The sequence below is a fragment of the Ruditapes philippinarum genome, unplaced genomic scaffold (genome assembly GCF_026571515.1).
Source record: "Ruditapes philippinarum isolate M1 unplaced genomic scaffold, ASM2657151v2 ctg6974_1_1_1_1, whole genome shotgun sequence".
Lineage (NCBI taxonomy): Eukaryota > Metazoa > Mollusca > Bivalvia > Venerida > Veneridae > Ruditapes > Ruditapes philippinarum.
Window position 1 is genome coordinate 12,599 of NW_026854184.1, and position 20,901 is coordinate 33,499.

The 20,901-nt window shown below is 32.8% G+C and overlaps 2 protein-coding genes across 2 annotated transcripts; one reads left to right on the forward strand and one right to left on the reverse strand.

The window, feature by feature from the left end:
- Positions 1–204: 204 nt before the first annotated feature.
- Positions 205–8,490, reverse strand: LOC132739293 (uncharacterized). Its single transcript, XM_060726968.1, has 5 exons — positions 8,388–8,490; positions 6,210–6,244; positions 5,696–5,770; positions 5,032–5,206; positions 205–2,593 (listed from the first exon to the last, which is right to left on the reverse strand). Exons 1-5 carry the CDS (start codon positions 8,452–8,454, stop codon positions 1,905–1,907), a joined length of 1,041 nt encoding a protein of 346 aa, XP_060582951.1. The 5' UTR covers positions 8,455–8,490; the 3' UTR covers positions 205–1,904.
- A 74-nt stretch (positions 8,491–8,564) lies between these two features.
- On the forward strand, positions 8,565–20,255 carry LOC132739290 (general transcription factor IIF subunit 1-like). Its single transcript, XM_060726966.1, has 12 exons — positions 8,565–8,709; positions 10,441–10,605; positions 10,904–11,115; positions 12,287–12,457; positions 13,339–13,453; positions 14,280–14,358; positions 15,144–15,291; positions 15,796–16,037; positions 16,431–16,525; positions 17,306–17,396; positions 17,991–18,093; positions 18,669–20,255. The coding sequence occupies exons 1-12, from the start codon at positions 8,692–8,694 to the stop codon at positions 18,874–18,876; spliced, it is 1,647 nt and encodes a 548-aa protein (XP_060582949.1). The 5' UTR covers positions 8,565–8,691; the 3' UTR covers positions 18,877–20,255.
- Positions 20,256–20,901: the final 646 nt, after the last annotated feature.

Below are 20,901 nucleotides of genomic sequence, written 5' to 3' on the forward strand. Positions count from 1 at the left end.
TTCCAGAAACTTAGTTCATATAAAAGAGTTACTCATCAAGTAAGGACTATATGATGAAAAGACCAAATGCCTGTATAAGTGACATTATAAGATATCTTTAAAACCTAATGCTCTTACATCATTTTATATATATATATATATATATATATATACATATATATATATATATATATATATATATATATATATATATATATATATATATATATTATAATGCTAAGGATACTGCTGATTCAGTAAAAACACAGCAAACATAATTATTATGTTGAAGTTTCAAAATGGTTAAATTATGAAACACGAGTTAGTAAAATATCTTCACAAGGATACAATAATGGTGTGATTCCATATAAAGATGGAGTAAAACCATCTATGTTCAATTTAAAGACAAATTTATGTACAGGACTACGTATTTCCATGTCATTGGAAATATTCAAATCTTTGACCTGAAACAGGCAAGAGCTTACCACAGTGTCCCAGAGTTATAATGAGTATTAAGAAGAAAAGGAAAGCTCTGGTTTGTGATGTTTGGTAAAAGAATGGTAAAATCTTTTTCAAAGATAAAAAAGATAAGGATAGGACTATTTCCATGCCATAGCGCACTTTTATAACGTTACGTCATTGCTATATTTGTTATGATTATATTATACGTTACTGTCTGAAGATATGTAAAAACATTGAAAGCGCTAACAGAAATAAACATATAAAAATTTAACAGACTTTATACTCTGCATTTCCCAAAACCTACTTTTATATAATTTGTTTGTTTGCTTGATTGACATAAATCTGATGAACAAAAGATGGTTCCAGCACTACGTGATACTGTAAATCATTATATCATTTGAATCTTTATGGGCTGTTATTTAATTTAAAAACAATCTTTAAATAGTTCCTTTAAAATAAGAACAATTTTTTTATATTTCTCTCTATATTTGGATCTTAGTAATTTACATGTAGAAACTATGTTGAAAAAAATGCATAACCTGGAAGTATATTCTATTTCAGACTGAAAGAGGGGCTTCAGCTCTATGAAAAAAATAAAGTCAGAGAACCGTGCCTCACTGAAATCCACTTTCCTCCATGCATTGATGATGGTGAGCATGGACTGCCCTCCCCTAGAGGCAGTGGATTTTAGTGAGAGGGTGGAAAAAAATGGTACAAGGAAAAACCTAGAAGGACCGAACTGTAAAAATGTAAATACAGGATTAGTGACAGTGTGAAAATGAAAGTGTTAATATGTAAATAAGGAAAGAACTTGTTTGTTTTAAATTGTGAGGAGCGACTGTGAAGATAAATGGTTAATATATATATATTGTTTTTTTTTTCTTTCATTGTTATCATTTAATGTATATATTGCTTATTAATGTTTTATTTTTATTGTGTTGTTTTCCTAGTTTTATGATAATAGTTTAATAAATTGTTAAAATGTCACATTTACTTGTTATCTTTTTTTCTTGTTTATGAAGACTCTTAAATACAGTAGCTTTTGATGCAGCAAACATGAAAATTGCAAAATTTTACACCCACCCCCATTTCCTTGAAACCTTGCCCCTGTGCCTCCAAAAAAAAAGCCTGTGCAATGACTTCTTACATTAGTGTCCACAGACATATATGCACTAGGACTTTTTTCATGGTCTCTTTTATCAATGTATGAAATTGTTTGGTAAAAGGTAAAATGAATCTTGAATATCCAAAATAATACAAATGAATAATTCTCATGTTCCATATTGTAGCCTCCTATCTTCTGAAATCTGCTGGTTGAAGAACAAATTTTCCATGTCGCGTCCGATTCATAGTAGGATTGATACTTTTTTCACGGTGCAACATGTTTATAACTAACAAAACTGTAATCAAACCAATGGTCCCTCGATGAGAAAGCATTGACAAGATTTGAGTATATTAAACTCTCAGGTGTCGTCTTCACTTGATGAGTCTGAATATGGCAGATTAAGCATGTTTCCCACATTTTTACTTGCTGAATTATTCTCAGAAAATATTTCTGACCCCTGTAAATTGACACTGTTTAAAATACTACTTCGCCCTGCAGAAGTTTGACCTGAATTTACTTGAAGTTGTAAAGAGTCATCAGATTTTGATGGAATCTTATTATTTGATAAGTTATCATTCCAACGTTTTCTACGTACATCATCATCTATCACTTGAAACTGATTTCCAACAGGACAGTTACACACATTCTTCAGACAAACCCCAGAGCAGTATGTACATGTATTAGGACACTTCTCTGAATACTTTAAACAGCCACTTGAATCATTTGTCACACACAGACAACTGTTAGATTCATGATCATTTTGATTTTCAGAGCTTATACATTTGTTATCATCTCCATCATTGCGATATTCTAAAGCCTTATATTTGTTCCAATTAAATTGTAATGGCTGATTGTTTTCTTCAATGTCAATTTCCACAGGTTTTGCCATGTTCACGATGCTGTATGTATAAATATCTTCGTTACAATCATCATTGTCCATGATAGGTAGTGATATAGGAATAAATGCATTTTTTTCTGATTTATCCTGGTTTCCTGAAACTTTAGGTGATTTTTTTGGGAGTTCTTTATCACACTCTGATGCTGCATCTGAATCAGAAATATACATGATCATTGTTTAACATATTAATTTGTAAACAAATAACTCTATATATGATCTAACACAAGATGTCATTAGAATTTCATTAAGACCAATATTAAACAAGCAATCTGCCCTCATAGCACAATAAGGAATCAGCATGGAAAAAGTAATTCAGGCTAGGCAAAATCATCCTACAGAGATGACAGTGACTGTAGCCACTTTCACAAATTAGAATGTAACTGGCATGTGAAGTCAAATATACACTGAAAGGATGTTCTAACTAGACTTTTTTAAAATTAAAATTATTCAATAATGGTAAAAGGTATGGACTTTATTATTTGCATTAATTAATTACATGGCCAATGCTTTTTAAAAATCATGAAAATCATCGACCGTGACGATATTCCAATTTGCACGTGCTTTCATGTGTAGTTTTATAATTATGCACAAGATTTTGTGAATTCAGTGCTCAAAATCGATTTTTTCTTATCAAATCAGTATTCTATAGCAATAATCATACCAAAAAAACATTTTAGTGATAGAACTGCTGAAATGCCGCGTATGAACAATGCAGAACGCGCTCGCGCAATTGGCATGTTACAGGCTGGCTCATCCCGAGTACAGGTATTCATCATTAAAATATTCTGTTCATCTAAATATGGTATTAAATCATTCTTCGTGAAATAATTTATTGTAAATAACAATATTTAATCAAATTATTTTAGCATTTATAGCTTAGAAAAATGTACAGATATGATATGAAGTTGCATGTCTTCTGTTCTCTCTGCAGGTTGCTCGAATTTTTGGCAGGCATGTCTCTACTATCACCAACCTCTTCACCAAGTTCCAGCGCACAGGTTGTGTTGAAGATGAGCGCAGGCAACCTCGCAGAAAAGTGACAACTCCAGCACAAGATGCACAGATTGTTGCTGATCACCTTAACAACCGTTTTAGAACTGCAGCTTCAACCGCCAGGCAGACGATAGGCACTCATAACAGATCAATAAGCCAGAAAACGGTACTTAACCGCCTCCGTGATCATGGTATAAGAGCAAGGAGGCCGTTTCGTGGCCTTGTACTTACCGACGTACATCGCCGAAGACGTGAGAAATGGGCCCGCCGTCACCAGAGAATGACTCGTGCTGAATGGGCCAACGTCTTATTCACAGACGAAAGCCGTTTCAACTTGAAAAACAGTGACGGCAGGATGCGCGTCGAGGCGAGCGTTTAAACGACAGCTGCGTTCACGAGCGTGACCACTACGGTGGGGGATCGGTGATTGTTTGGGCTGGGATTTCCTTTCATACTAAGACCAACCTCGTAGTCATCCGTGGTAATCTCAACGCTTTGAGATATCAACAGGAGATTCTGATTCCGGAGGCCATTCCTCACCTGCGTGCCGGTGGGCGAGGTATGGTTCTGATGCAGGATGGGGCGACCCCGCACACAGCTGCGACCACGGAGAGGCTTCTACGACAGCAACAAGTGAGAGTTCTTCCATGGCCGTCTAAATCCCCGGACATGAACCCCATTGAGCATTTGTGGGATGAACTTGGCCGCCGTATTCTGAACGGACCGAATCCGCCCGCAAATCTTGTTCAGTTAGAGCAGATGCTGATCCAAGAATGGGCCAACATTCCTCAGCAGACTATTTCAAACTATGTTATGCCGATGAGACAACGATGTGCTCACTTACTGAAGGCTAGAGGTGGTCACACCAAATATTAAACCAGAGAGTTTTACCAGGACAGTTAAGTGATATTGTTGAGTGACTTTTCACATTGTTATTTTGCCGCCATTTTGCGACTTTGACTTTTTATAAGACTGTTTTTTTCTGTTAAGTTTGACATTTTATCGAAATGTGATTTGAATAAAATTCTACAGAAGTATGCATCTTATGTGTAGTAATAAATATCCGAAATATAACCTAAATTGATCAATACATTAAAAAAATATAGCTGATTAACCAAAGGTCTAGTTAGAACATCCTCTCAGTGTATATGAGCCGTGTCACGACAAAACCAACATAGTGGGTTTGCAACCAGCATGGATCCAGACCAGCCTGTGCATCTGCGCAGTCTGATCTATGCTGTTCGCTTACCAACTTTATTACAAGTGGAGAAACTGACAGCGAATAGCATGGATCCTGATCAGACTGGACGGATGCACAGGCTGGTCTGGATCCATGCTGGTAGCAAACGCACTATGTTGGTTTTGTCGCGACACGGCTCATATGCCAATATGAAAACTCAATAAGATGATTTATGGCGAATGATGGTATTCTTAACTTCATATCAAAATGAGATAAAGAAAATGTTGGCTTTGGCAGACAGGTATTTTTTCATGTGGTCCATATATAAATATGTGGTCTGTATATAGATACAGACTGAATGACTGTACTGTAGTTTAATTAATACAGGGATTACTGTAATTGAATTAAAATTACCTTCTGTAAATTTGTGTTTTCTCGAGTATGGTTGATCAGACCAGGGTGTACTATCTCTATCTCCACCAAGCGTTCTGTATTTACGTAGATAAGCCTTATACTCCTTTGTTAAACTTTCAATCTTCTCAGAGAACTCGGAGATTTTCCCCTCAGGATAACAGCCGACTTGTGATTGCTGAAAGTAGAAATTATTTCTAAAATGAACAAAAAATATCTGTTAGCGCTTTATATAAATTGTATTCTGGAAATTCTTTAATATCAGACATTGAAGCATATAAAGCTGAATATTCGCTGTCTGTGGATTTTTAAACTATTGTTTATATTGTGATTAAAATGTCTACTGAATACCTAGAATGAAAAAAAATCAGTACTGAAATTGAGTGGGGGATGCATGAAATCATTTCCAAACTTACTTAAAACAGCAGTGGAATATTTTGTTTTGAAACATTTATTCTATTCATATTCATGTACAATGTATATCAAATTTCATAAACTTTGTATCTTACAAATCTTTCAAGAAACGATGGTTATGAAAACAACATAATTTTATTGATAGTAATCTTTATTAAATATTTCATCAGAGATACTCTGAGAATAATCAGATAGCTTTAAACATTTTAACATAAATGGAAATTAAAGTCAAAATGATACTTATCAATATTACCTTCAAGTAGAAATCAATATCTTTCTTAATACTTGGCATCCACTTTTTCACCTGCTCAGCTGTATGTAAGGATCCCTGAAATAAACAATAACATACATGTATCAAATTGGAAAAAAAAATCACTGGCTCTAATTTTTGGACCTGTCCATAACTCTAATTTGGTAGCCAACAGTATGGACAGGAGCAAAGGTGTCAATCAGTTTCTCCAAAAAGAAGAGCTGTCTCCAAAATGTTAACTTGTTATCTTGCTATAAAATAGATTTATTAAATTAGCTATCTTTGGATTGCTTCTGTCTGAACCTATGACATTTCTAGTCACTAGTTTCATGACTTAATCTTTTGAACTTCTTTAAATCTTTTTTTTAAGCTACATATTAGAATCAGTGATCCTTTAAAATTTACATTCTTGTTTTCTCATGAATCATAGTGACAATGCAAATTATTTCTATTTTAAAACTTTGGTCAACCCCAAAATGTTTCGCAGAATGATTGAAGAATTATCAGCAATACATACCAGGCCTGGTCTTGTTGGATTCTTTTCTGCATTTTCTGAAATAGAATTATGAGTACTGTAATTGTATAGTTACTTTATCATGAAACAGAGATTTGCAATCACCAAGATTTTGGGGTATTTCCGATTAACATTAGATTTAGAGCCCAGCTGGGGGGTGGGGGGCAGGGGCAGGCAAAAAAGCCCAAAGGCAAATTAACAAGGTCATAGACAAAAATGTCCCAAATGGAAAAATAGCAAATTTATTCCAATAAAGGTAAAAGAAATGTAGACTATGACTTTAAAAAAATCAAAGCACAGATGGAGCCGACTTTGTTTGGGTCTCAGAATGTCAGAAAGGTGAAGGTTCTGAGATTATAAACAATTTGTTTTTGTATAGAGCCACCAATGCTGTTTCCTGTGTTGTAACTGTAGTAAATTGGCTATAAGGCTAATTGTAATGTTTATTTGGCTTAAACAATTTACAAAAAAAAGAAAGAAAAAAAAAGCAAAAGAAAACAACATAAGTTGCCTTAACTTGGATTTGAACTCCAGACCTCTTGCTTCCTAACCGAGTGTCACTGTGTAAACCTCTTAACTGCGGGGAAGTTAACAACCTAAAGAAAGCCACATTATTCTAAATTTTTTATTAGGGTTTGTAAACCTTATAAATTTCGAGATATTTTGTTCACGGTAAACCTGTTGTTTAACATGGATGTATATAATAATCATGGAGTTTAATATAAGCATGTATATCTGTAAAGAATTACACAATATTAGAAATCTTCGACCAATTGGGAACTATTTTTTCTTTCCCGTAAAGGCTTGAAAATTAATGCCCCTGTCATCTGACAATCTTTACCTTTACGCATTGATCTCCCTTAATTTTTTGGCGTTATTGTAGATATAAAGGGAAGTAAACGCTTCGAGGAGTTCAGACTACTTTCGGTTTTTGCAAATAAGTTTATCAGGGTCTGAAATTTCGCTACAATTATTTGTTTGGTCTGACGACTCAAACAAATAACATGGGCGATCTGTTATCACATGTGTCGCCTCATGATGGCCAATTTCATGTTGGGACAAGTTTTGTGACAGACGGAGAAGTGATCGGAGTAGTGGCGACATGATTCCTGTAAAGTTAGGATGAAATTGCCCCCAATAGTTTATGAGGAGTAGTGGGGACAAGTTTTGTGACAGACGGACAGACAGACAGTGCGCAACTAGATTTGGTACTGATCATTCCTGTAAAGTTTGGATAAAATTGCACCAGTAGTTTATGAGGAGTAGTCTGGACAAGCTTTTGTGTATCTGGCAACACACAGAAAAAAACACCTTTTTATCAAAGGGCCATAACTCGGCCAAAAATCATTCAACCGGAAAACCCGTGCAATATGCGCAAGTACTTGGGCTACAGATCAATCCTGTAAAGTTTCATTGAAATTGCATTAGTGGTATAAGAGAAGTAGTCCGGACAAACTTTAAAAATAAAAATTATTAAAGGGCCATAACTCTTACAAAAATCATTGAACCGGAAAATGCTGACAATATGCACAACTAGACTTGATACTGATCATTCCTGTAAAGTTTGGATGAAATTGCACCAGTAGTTTATGAGGAGTAGTCCGGACAAGTTTTGTGACGGACGGACAGACGGACATTCCAACATTTTGGCTTTAGGGGCTATTTTCTTTGTTTTCTTAAGGGCTACTTGCCCCGAAACCATTTGATCACAGAATAAACCTATTGTTCTCTTTTGTTCTCTTTACTGTTATATAGCCTCTAAACCCAAAATGTTTGCTCGGACGGACAGACAGACGGACAGACAGACGACGGAGAAGTGATCCCTATATGTTGCCACTACTCCTTAGAGGCGACACAAAATCAATTTTAAAAGAAACAAACTAAAAATGGTCTGACGACTCAAACAAATAAAAATCAATTTTAAAAGAAACAAACTAAATTAATGCAAAGAACGAAGATTAAAAAACGAACCTGTATCAATTTTAATATATCCTCTGAATACTTTTTAAAATTTTTATATTAAGGTTAAGTTTCAAAACACACCAGACATATTTACATATATATATAGGGTCGAGTTGACTTGTGACGAACTGATGTTTAGTTGCAAAAAAATAATGCCCTTTTTGTATGTGTATCATAATCCTGTTAGATTTTTTTTTGGTTACTATTACTATGAATTACCTTCATCTAAACGTTGCAACCACAATCTATTCAGTCTGCCAGCGTGTTTTTCTACGTTGCGCGACATCTGTCACTTGCTTCTGCAGCAGCCTTCAATTAGTTTCGAATTAAAAAAGAATTCTTAAATCATAATAAGCCATGATGGGAATGATTAAACAACAAAAAGTGTTTCTTCTAATTCTGTCATTAATTAAGCAACTTGTAAAAAGACCTTTAAGAAATATTTTATTCTAAGGTTGTACGAACATTTCACTTTATTGAAGAAGATAGACGAATTCACAACAACAACAACATTTCGGAAAAAATGACATCAAAGCCTCAGGTATTTTTCTTAAAATGACATAAATCATTTATAGTTCTGGCGGATTATTTGTTAATTATTCAAAACAAAAGTGTCTCAATATCCAAACATTACCGTAAAATACAGGACCGATTGTCTAAAGTGCTAAATCTTATAACGATTCGCCCCACTGACGTTTCGATCTCAAATCAATTCGTCCTGTGGTCAGCTCGTAAAATTTTTTTATCAGCTCGTGCCGTGGTCAAGTGGTATCCTTTTTTGTCACCTTTTTTTCTGTCATTTGATAAAGTTGGTTCATTTTAAGAAAATTTCATCCTAGTGTAAATTTTTATTGTAGATCTAATATGAAAAAGGCAAAGCCTCAAAGCGAGCTTGATGCACTTTTTACGTGAAATAGTATGAAATAATCGCTCAATTTTATTTCAAATGCAGTAACGAGTGCGTGTGACGTCACACGTACTTCGTTAAATATGGCTCCGCCCCTGTCGTGAAATGAATAACGAGTTTTGAAAACGTTGATAAAACTTTGTTTATTTTGTTTCACTCTATAATTTTTCAAGCGAAATAAAGATTATCTAAAGTGAAACAAATGTAAAACTTAAAACGTTTGCGACATTAAAATAGCGTACTTGATTTGTTTGTTTTGCACGTGCTGTTTGGCGCTACATTGTGACGTCAAGTAAACAATACTTTAAACATCTGTACAGCGTTAACGACTGAATAAAAGATATTGGTGTTCGGATTCATTTTCTTAATTAGACCATTTTTCTTTCATTCTAGATAGTTTTCACAACAAAAATTCGACAAAAAAATTGTTCTTATTTATCAGATTTTTCAAACAAAATGGCGCCTTCATTATTATTTTTTTATACACAGCTTCCGTTATTCTGGTTCCCTGTCCAACTATGGTTCCCATAGACGTGCGCGGGTGACCAGTCTAGACATCCGTTTTCATTTAGAATTCCTCAGTTTTTATCGTTATCTTTAAATTCGAAAGGTTGCGATGTGTCCAATTCGGTACTTTGGACGAAAGTTTTCAAAACCATCACTTAGCAGGTACTCGCGTTACCGTAAAGCTCGCTTTGCGAGCAGGCCCTTCGGGCCAGCTCGTCGAGCTCGCTATAACCAGATAACTAATTTGCAATTAGGCAAAGCCTATGATATGAACAGGGAAGTTGGTTAAAAAATGTTTTCAGTTTTATAGGTGTCATTTTGTATTTCATGCACTGCTTCCGTTTTCACTTGGAATACTCGTCGATTATTTTCAATCTTAAAAGTTGCGATTGTACGTTATCGGAATATCCCGCCTATTATCATTTGGTTACATTGAAAATGGCGCGCCCAACTAGAACTGCCACTGAAAATTCATTGATATATATAGAATTCTATATATTATTTTATTGTTTTTTATTTGATTTTCTTTTAAATATACACGTGTAATCTAAAGTCGGGCAAGGCAAACCCTGGGCCTGCTTTGCGGTACCGGCCTTTAACTTTCCTGCAATAAAAATCCCTAAACTTGAAACTAGACAAAATCCCCGTTATTCTTGAAACTAAACAAAAATTTAATCCCCATTGATTTGCATTTAACCAGTAATTTTCAGACTCGAGCATTTGACCTTAAGATCTTTTTATTCCTCATGGCATTTTAATGATGAAAACACTGTCATAAATTATGTTTTTTTAATTTGGTGTTTTGAGTATATCGCAGTGTTTATTTTGTTTTTTAATGTATACACAATATATTCTTAGCCGGTGGCAGGGGCAAGTGCAGGGGCCACAAAACCTGGAGCCTCAACAAGCACACAGTCAACAACACAGGAGTTTGTTGTTAGAGTGTCAAACAATACATCAAAGAAATACAGTATGATCAAGTTTTCTACTGGAACAGAGGTTGACTTCCTTAAACTAACAAACGTATGTTATAAAAATAAAAACCTGATTAAATTTCTGTTCATCATAGATAAAGGTATCTTATTTAGACGTTTGTATTGTTTTAAATTAATAAAAAGTTTGATAAAAATAACAATAAGAATTACATTTTAATAAAGTATAGAAGGTTTGTAAATCATTATAAGATAGAGAGATGGTGAACTTTAAGAAAGAAAGGGCTACTTAAACAAACCATAAAATCCAAAAATTGATTCTTAATACATACAATCATGCAGATTAAAAGAACCTTTCAATATTTTCATTTTATACGAAATATTTTTAGACAACTGTCAGAATGGAAAGGGAGAATAATCTGAGGGAATACAAAACTGCTCATAATCTAGATATGATGCCAAAATTTGGTGCTGGGAGCGAGTATGGAAGGGAGCAAAAAGAAGAGGCTAGAAGGAAAAAGTTTGGCATAAATATAAAGAAATACAACCCTGATGATCAACCATGGCTGATGAAAGTTGGTAAAGGCAAAGATGCTAAGAAGTACTTAACTTATTTAATATTATAATATTACAGTGTTGTAGTTGCATTTTATTATAACTAAGTACAGGACAGTAGCTGATACAGATTATTATAATTATATCATGTTACTTTTAACGTTAGGTAAAATCTGGACATTTTTTTATCCAAAATATTTAAAAATAGCATTTTGGTTATTTTTGTACATACCTTGTGTTGAAAGTAAAGTAAAGTGAATTTATATACAATGAAGACCCATTTTTATAAACTTCCTCCTTACATCATAGCTGAAACATTTTAGAGAGCAGATCTGTTTTCTTTATTAGAATTATTAAAAAGTTAAAAACACATTAAGCCTAAAAAAAGAAAAATATTCCTTCTTCTTAAGTAAAGGCAAAATATGCTTTTTAATAAAATTATGACTTTAAACAAGCATAAAAGATTTGTCCCACTTGAATGATAAGTAGCGCTGAATGTGAAATTATTTGTCATAAAAGAAGCAAAACATAAACAAACAAAAACAATATTTTGACTTCCACACAAAAAACCTAGTCACTTTAACTGTACTAATTGCCAAGAAGTAAAAATACATTGGCCAATGAGTATCTTTTCAGAAACTGTTAAAGGTCAGCAGAAGTAAAAAGTTTTTGAGACATCATATATATATATCATTGTTTTTACAGAATTTATTTAAGTTCGATTGTGTAGGAAGCTATAAGCTTCTAGACACACTTTCGAATCCATTCCTTGAACCAACCACTACTGAGCAATGAGTATAAAGTGTGTTGCTCAAGGAAACAGTGACTTGCCCCTGACAGGGTTTGAACCCTTGCGGCTAGCGATCATTAGATTACTAGTCCGATGTGTTAACCACTCGGCCATGCCGCCATTCTATATCATTATGGGGCCAATTGGACCTTTTTCTTTCTGCTGACCTACATAAAACTGCGTCATTAGACATTTTCTATTGTAGATGTTACTTGAATAAGAAAATCTTACCTTAGATTCAAATAGATTGATATCATTTCTTCAAAAAACCTGTATAGATCTAAGCTTAATTGACTTATTTTATAATATATGAAAATATTGAGTGAACACAATTGTATTTTTACCATTGTCTTAAAATGATTGCTATTTGCTTGATAACATAAAAAAGATAATTTGTTAATTGACATAGCATTTAAAATTATTTCAGATATAAAGGTGTGCGTGAAGGTACAATTACTCAAAATACATCATATTATATATTTACACAAAGTCCGGATGGTGCATTTGATGCATTTCCTATAGATGAATGGTACAACTTCCAGCCAGTTGTTCAATATAAATATCTCAACTCTGAAGAGGCCGAGGAAGAATTTCTGAAGTAACTGTGTTTTCATTGTTTAATTTGAGATGTGTAAGGACATTCGTGAATGAAAAATAATTATTTTAATGCAAATTGAAGTACCGGTAAACTTATTATGTACAGGTATTTTTTCAAGTATGTTTGATATATGAATCTGACAGTGTGTATGAAGTTTAAATATTAAACTCAAATATTTTATTAATATCTGACAATTCAACCATTTTTTTCCCATTCTTTTTAAGGATGTACATTTTCTGTTATTTCATTTCATTTATTTATTTTAACAGTAAAATAAAGTTTAGGTCTAATTTGGCAGTTTGTAAAATTTTGCAAGTAAAAGTGCCAACACAGTACAAAAAAAAATCTGACCCAAAAGTTATTTCACAAAAGATACAAAATGCCCTTTGGGATTTGCCATACAGAGGGCCAGCAAAATCTGATTCTGACTTACTTGTCTGACACTTTTATAGTAAATTCTTGAAAATTTTCAGTTGTCTGTACAGGCTGTGGGACAACCTGGGCAATACGGACAATTGATTTTTGCCTCTCCTCTGCATTTGTTGAGCCAGCACCAACTTTTAATTTTCACTTTGATATCCTCAAATTTTATTATTAAGCCTCTTGATTTTGGGAAGACTTTATTGCTAAAAATGCTAACTTGGGATGTAAAAAACCCTGGGCAAGTTCAATTTATTTGGGTAAACTTCATTATTTTAAAGAAAATTTCCATTGGGAAAAGGCGTTTAATAGTAGGCCTTTGTTATGTTAGGTGAAAAATAACAGAAGACAGTTTCAAATATGGAAGCTATATAAGTCCATTTTAAGAATATGAGCATGCTAAGAGTAAATGATGATTAAAAGTTTGTATTTCACATATTCCTATGTTGCATATGTTACAGGAGAGACAAGAGAATGAACATGTTCTCTATCATGAAGAGGATAAAGAAAGATGAAGACATTGTCGATCCTGATGGTGACGAGAAAAAAGTCAAGAAAAAGAAAGACAAAAGTCTTGTAAGTCCAATATCTTCTAACATAATGGACAAACCTGCGTTATTTTTGTCAGCTTTCTGGTACATGTATTATGTTTGTTACTAAGTATATCTAATATGGCTCATTAGCATATCATGTCTTGTATCACAGTGCAAGTACTTGATTAGTGTTCTTCATAAATAAAACATAATAAGAAAATTGCATGTCTCTGAGCCTAATGATTTCTGGTATTATCTAAACTTGAGTTATTATGCATGTACTACATGTATGTGTACTTATGACATCAGCCAGAGTGACTAAACTGCTCACACAGCTTATTCTTATTTTGCTTGATCTAATATAAATAAGGAATAATCAGTTACCATTATCAGTAAATTATACATGTGGGAAATATAGCGTAGATGTGCTTTTCTCATTGTTTCAATAACTGGAGATGATTGTTTTATTTTGTAAAGAAAATCTGAGCAAAATGAAAAAAAGTTATCTATCTAATGAATAAGTGTATGAATATCAATACATATCTATTGCATAATGAGTCTAGCTATCTAGCTATACAAAGTGTGAAATATGGTGTCTGAATATTGTATTTCTTCAGTTTAAAAACTTTAAAAGTTTTGATTGAGCTTTAACAGACTGTAACAAAAAGTGATTAGCCTTTTCCACCAATATAGAGTCAGAGCAGTATGGGCTTCTATGCAGTTTAAGTCAATAACTCAGTTTTTGTATTTTGATATTGAATTCCCTTAAAATTTGAATGAACTGTTTCAGCTATAAAGCAGAGCAAAAATTTACATAAATTCAGCTGGTTAAGGGTTAACTATTAATATGTTTCTACTTATTGTTACAGATATTGACAGACATGGAAGACTGGGGTTTAAGTGATGATGAAGATGATGACGATGATGATGATGAAGATGAGGATGGAGGTTTGTATTTACTGATCATTTACATTTATTTTTTTTCCCTGAAATATTGAATAATGTTGATAAATGTATTATTACAGAGCTATTATTAAGAATGAAGTCCACCTTGGCCTTGACCACAAAAAATTTACAGTCATGAGATTTTGATGTGGAAGTTGTTAATGACCAGTAGATGACTTCTATGAACTTTGAGGTCAATAGGTCAAAGGTCAAGGTCATCTTGGCCTTTGATCGCAACAAGTTCAACAAGTAACAAGAGAACACTTTGGCCTACATTCCTTAGATTTGATTTGGAGGTTGCTCATGGCCAGTAGATGACAGCTATCAGTTATTTTGTGGTCATAGCTTGAAGGTTAAGGTCACCTTGGCCTTTATCACTGAAAGCTTAGCCCAATAATTAGATGATGCTTTGGCTTACAGTCGTATTAAGACATTGCCAATGGTCAGTAGGTAATCTACTGATTTTGAGGTCTTTGGATGGAAGGTCAAAGTCATGGTGACACTGTTATATTTTTATATTATTATTAACTGATGGAGAAATAAAGGTAAGTTTATGAAACTTTTTAAGGTGATTGCCTATGGCCTGTAGGAGACACTCATTAATTTTAAGGTCATAATTTCAAAGCATGAATACTTATTTCCTCAGTAATAAAATTTATGAAATTAATACATGTTCTTTTATTAAGACTGCAAGTGAAGTTGGGGCAAAAGTGTCCTAAGGACACATTTGTTGTTGTTGTTTTTTTATTCTAAGGAATATAAACCTGTCCATGCATTTTAATATTTAGAGAAAAAGCCAAAGAAGAAAGAAAAGAAACCAACGAAGAATAAAAGCAGGAAAGTATCCAAACATAATGATAATGATGAAGCTGTGGAGGAAAGTGATGAGGGAGATTTTGATGACAGGGAACTGGATTATATCTCAGATTCTGGCAGGTTAGTTTATACTAATTTATTTTAGTTCCATTTTGTTGGAAGCTATAAGTTATTTGAAACACTCTTGAATCTGTTCCTGGAACAAACCAGTACTAAGCAATGACTAAAGTTTTTTGCTCTTGATCCTTAGATTTCTTTTTCAACGCTTTAACCACTCATCTACTTAGGTTTGTCTTGCACTGATAAAGTGTTGACAAATGAATGAAAATTTTTTGAAAGTTCTGTAAGTATAAATATGTACTAGATTTATGGTTAACTTAACCTTTTAGATAAGTTAATATGATAAATAAAATTATGTAGTCATTTGAACGAGTTACATTTAGTATTACTTTGTCATAAATTTGTTCAGCTCTTTTAAAGTTTTAAATGCCACACTCACCTGTATCAAAGAATTAAAAAAAAAATTAAAAATTTTAAAGTTGTAATTGCAAATTCAACCAGTATCAAATGATGTAAAATGTAAGTGTACTTGTATACAGTAAATCCAATAATGCAATATTTCAGTGAATCGTCTATGGACGAGAAGGATAAAGATGCCAAGTATGACACTCAAGGTGTAGATCAGGAGCGAGGGTTGAAGAAACTGATTGGATCAGATGAGGAGAGTAGTGACGAGGAGGAGGAAAATAAAGATGAGGAGGAAAATGATGAAGGAGAGTCAGATGAGGGCGAAGGCGAGGGAAGTGGAGTCAAGAAGGAGAAAAAGGTTAAGAAAGAAAAGAAGGATAAAAATAAAGATGGAAAGGGTAAGTAATGAAATTTGAATCTGTTTTTAAAGGCACATTATACATAAGAAATAAATAAATATTTCCTTTTTCCTTCTTTAGAAAAGGCAAAGATGAATTTAAGAATGTTTCAGTAACTGTATTAGAGCATCTTAGATGCTTATATCTTGAAGGAAGTAGCACTAAATGCAAAATTGTTTGTCATAAAAGTAGCATAATGTAAACAAAGAGGTATTTTGATTTCCATACAACATACTGAATTACTGTTACTGCACCACTTGCCAAAAAGCGCTACAGAATCAAAAAGATGGTTCAGGCAATTAGCCAATGAGTAACTTTTTATTGATCATATTCTAGAGTCAGATTATGGCTGTAAAGTAATAGTCAGTGTTGTGTTTATACATGTATTTTTAGGAGGAGATGACAGTGACAGTAGTAGCTCTTCCTCTGACAGTGAAGATTCTGATATAGAAAAAAATGAAGACAAATTTTCAGTTCTCTTTATGCAGGTATGTATATTTTTTATTCTGTGTCTAATAAATAAAAGAAGATGGTAATTTTAATATACAGTTATTATTAAAATTGTTTTGGCATAACAGGCCTCAGTGATTTTCCTCACTTAATTGGGAAGAGGCCTTAGCCTCTTGATTTTGGGAAAAATTATCGCTAAAATTGCTGATTTGGGAAGTAAAACAGCTGGTCTAAGTTCAGATTTTTGGGAAAACTGCATGATTTTAAAGAAAATTTCAATTGGGAAGAGGCCTTTTTTCGGTGTCTGTGATATAAGTAGGAAAATCACTGGGCCTGTAATTTTTTTTAAAGCTTGTGTACCATTTGATGAAGGTCTGGACCAATAACTTGAGTGCAAAATTTCAGATCATTTGCTTCTTTGTTTTTTTCAGGAATAATAAATTTTAATATGACCCAAAACATAAAGCATTTCAATGCCTTTAACTGAAATCAGGCTAAGATCAGAATTGCATGAAAATCAATTTAAGGTTTTATTTTTGTGTGCATTTCTTATCGTCCCGTACGTCCATCTGTCTGTTCTTTATTTATGTTGCACGTAACTCTAAAACTATTTTACCTAGAGTCATGAAACTTTACAGGAATGTTGCTCAGCATGTCTAGTTGTGCACCTGGATTGTGCATGTGGATTTATTATCTGTTGTAAATGCCACAGTATGTTTTATATAGAAATTTGTAATTTTATTTCTTTAAGATTTGCAGTGCTCTTGAATTTTAACATTGATACTGATGGAAATATTATTTGATTTTTTTTTCTGTAGAAGAAGAAAGGGGGATCAAGGTCAAATACCCCTACATTTGACAAGTCAGCTGACAATAAGCAAGATGTGAAGGTGGAAGTCAAATCAGACGGTAAATCCCTTTTATATGATGTAACCTGGTTCATGCTTTTATTATTACATTATTGTACCTTATTTTATTATATTGGTCACTTTAGTAATATTTAAAGGCATATGCTATCGGAGAAGACTACCATGAGCTATTGTAGCTCTCGGTCCAATTCCTTTCTAATTTAAATTGGAAATTATTAGCATGTGTATATATTTTGAATAAAAATACGTTTTAAACCAAAGGCATGAGCTAAGGTTGCATAAATCCATACCGCAGAATGAAAACAAGAGAACAGAGTTCATTTCAATGTTTGCGTGATTTTAGAATATGATAACAAAAACATTTTAAGGGGTCACTAGCCTTGTTTTTGAATTATCTACATATGTCTAATTTATTATGGAAATACATTGTATAATGTAATACAATATATGTGTGTGTAAATGAATTTGATGTACACATATGAACAAAAAATTTCTTTGCATTTCAACCTCTGGATTGTAATTTACAAGTCTTGACACACATTTAAAGTATTCAGTTAGTATTAAAACTTGGTATATTTAGAACACTGTACAATGTATTAAGATCTGATATAAAACAATATGAATTTATATACAGGTGTGAAGAGGAAGATGGAGGGTGAAGACACAACAGACTCACAGAAAAAATCTAGAACAGAATCTCCAGTTGTCCAGTCAGCCTCTAGTGCTTCTTTATCCAGGTTTGTGTATATCTTATATACCTTGAAATAACAGTTAAGCGAATAGCAGCGTGACTGAATGGTTATTGTGTTGGACCAGTAATCAAAGCTTTGAAGGCAGCTTGGGTTTAAAACCCTCAAGGCATGAGCAAGCTGTTGTTTCCTTTAGTAAGGAACTTGAAACTCATTGGTTAGCACTAGTTTGTTCCAGGAATGTATGTGAGAGTGTATCTATAAGCAAACAGCTTCCCATACAATCAAACTAAAAAAAATCTATATAAAGTAAATAACACTCATTTCAATTTCAATTTTGATTACTAATATTGTAGAACTATCTCAGTTGTCAAAATATTTTTATAGTAAAAACATTGCTATTGCATATAGGTATATATACTGTAGAAGCAGCATAAAGTTACATTTGTCAGATAAAGAGCTGTCTCTGACAAGTAAAGGGTTACAAAACTGCATTATCATGTTAATATCTTAGATAGCATTTCACAGAAAAAACCCTGAAAAAAAGCAATTTTGAACCACTTCTTAATACACAATGTTTTTATATGTGAATACTATAGACTGAATACATTATATTTTTATAGTGGTGAAATAACGGAGGAGGCAATTAGGAGGTATTTGTCTCGTAAGCCTATGACCGCTAAAGAACTCGTACAGAAATTCAAATCAAAGAAACCACAGATGTCAAAAGATCAGATGACCCAGCGTATTGGACAGTTACTAAAGAAAATCAATCCTGAAAAGAAATATGTGAACAATATTCTGTATCTATCATTGAAGAAAACTGAATGATCAGTGCATGAATGCTAGCTCCTGTGCATGAATGCTAGCTCGTTGGTGTTTTAGCCAGATAAGAAATGGTCTTAAGGAGATTTGGAGGGATTATGTGGTGAGACCACAACGTGTTCCTCCCATTGCCATATTTGTGGGTACTACATTGTACAAGAGGTTTTAAAGAAAATTTGAAAGTTTGGGAAAGATTTGTTGACTTGTTTCAGCAGTGGTTACTATAAAGTGCTATATATTGTAAGACGTGATAATTTTTACTTGTCGTTTGTACCAAATTCAGTGGAAATTTTTGAGGTGATTTTTTAAAAAAAAATGAAACAGTTCTTTTGTGCCATCCTTCATAAACTGCCAGAGAGGGTAAATGTTAATATTTTGGAGATTGATTGTTGTTTTAATGTGTTACAGAAGAGTATATACTGAACATTTCTTCTTTTTCTGAAATGAGTTCAATAGATATTATGTTTAAATGAGAGCATTTTTTTCCCTGTATCATATTGTTGAATTGACAGTTTGAGCATGTGGTCGTTGAATTAATTTGCTCAGGGAATCTGCAATTAGAGTGCTGATTTGCATTGTTAAACTTATATTTGTAATCATTTGATCATTTGGGTTTTGAATCCATTATTTCATTTTTCATCTTCATTTGATCAAAAAATGTTCACAGACATATTTACAGCCAGGTGCATGTACATATGACATGTCTGGAATTGTTAAGAATTTAAGATGTAAAATTATGCATTTATTGAATAACTTACATCTAAAAAGCATAATTTTTAAGCCTAAAAGGCATAGTTTTTGTATGATGTTGTACATGTGTTTGGTTATTTTTCATGTTTCATATGTCAAATATGATTACAATAAGAATAAATTTGTAAAAAAAAGAAAAGTTTTCACACTAAATAAAGTGTAACATTATAAATGCATTGATAACAAGAAAACAAATACTTTCAAATACTTTTAATATGTTCTTACACTCATGTAATGAACATGAAAATGAACAGGTTTACAAAAAGAACAGTGAATCTTAAACAAAGATTAATACAGATCACACAGTATTTCTTGTTGTTTAACTATTTTGTATTTACAATCTTTTAAGCAATATTTTTACTGTAATCCTTTTAATTTTAAAGGAAGATCATCTTAAAACAGATGCAAGATAAAAATCAAATGTTACTTTTACTAACGTATCTTTGTTTGTTTTCTCTATTGAAAAGACTTTACAATGTATAATAAGATACAATCTAAAAAAAACCTTTGCTCTTATTTCAGAAAAATTATATTCTTATGTTTTTCCTGTAAAGTAAAAAATTGCAGTGGCAAAAAAGTGCTCTTTTTAGTGCAATAAGTCTTAAAAAATCAGTAATAAAAATAACATAATGACATTTATTCTTTTCTTTGTGCATGCAGTGAAATACAATTTTCCCCATGAATATAAGTGTTATTTAAAGATCCTTGAGTAAAATATTTTAATCACAGAAATTTATTGAAATCTATGAAATTTTTACTGAATATGTCTAACTTAAATAAAGAATGAATAAACTATGTAAGGGAAGCTGCATTCCCTACTAGGGAGAAGTAAAGTTGGTCCCGAATGAAAAAAACTGCCAGGCACTATAATTATTTTAATATTGTTACCACCTATAGTTTGTGTACATACCATATCTACTCTTTGTGTGAAGTCTAACGTGTTTGTTTTATATTTACAAAGATAGGGTGTAGCAATTATCAATATTTTCTAATATTAAATTTGAGCATTGTATATCTTTAAGGTGTCTTGGTGGCCAAACAGTAAAGATTTTGGACTTGAAATTCCACCAGAACAGATATATTTCAGCTGGGACAGCTGACTGAGCTAGCTGATGGAATGTTGGTGGTTTTACCACAACAAAGTGTATTTCTCTGCAGTAAAGCTAGATTTACTTTCATATGACCTTTACAGTTTCAGTTTGACCAGATATATGGCCTGCTGATTGTAAATGGCTTTGGCTCGGTTAAAACTAATTAATTTGTTAACTTGTTAAGATGACA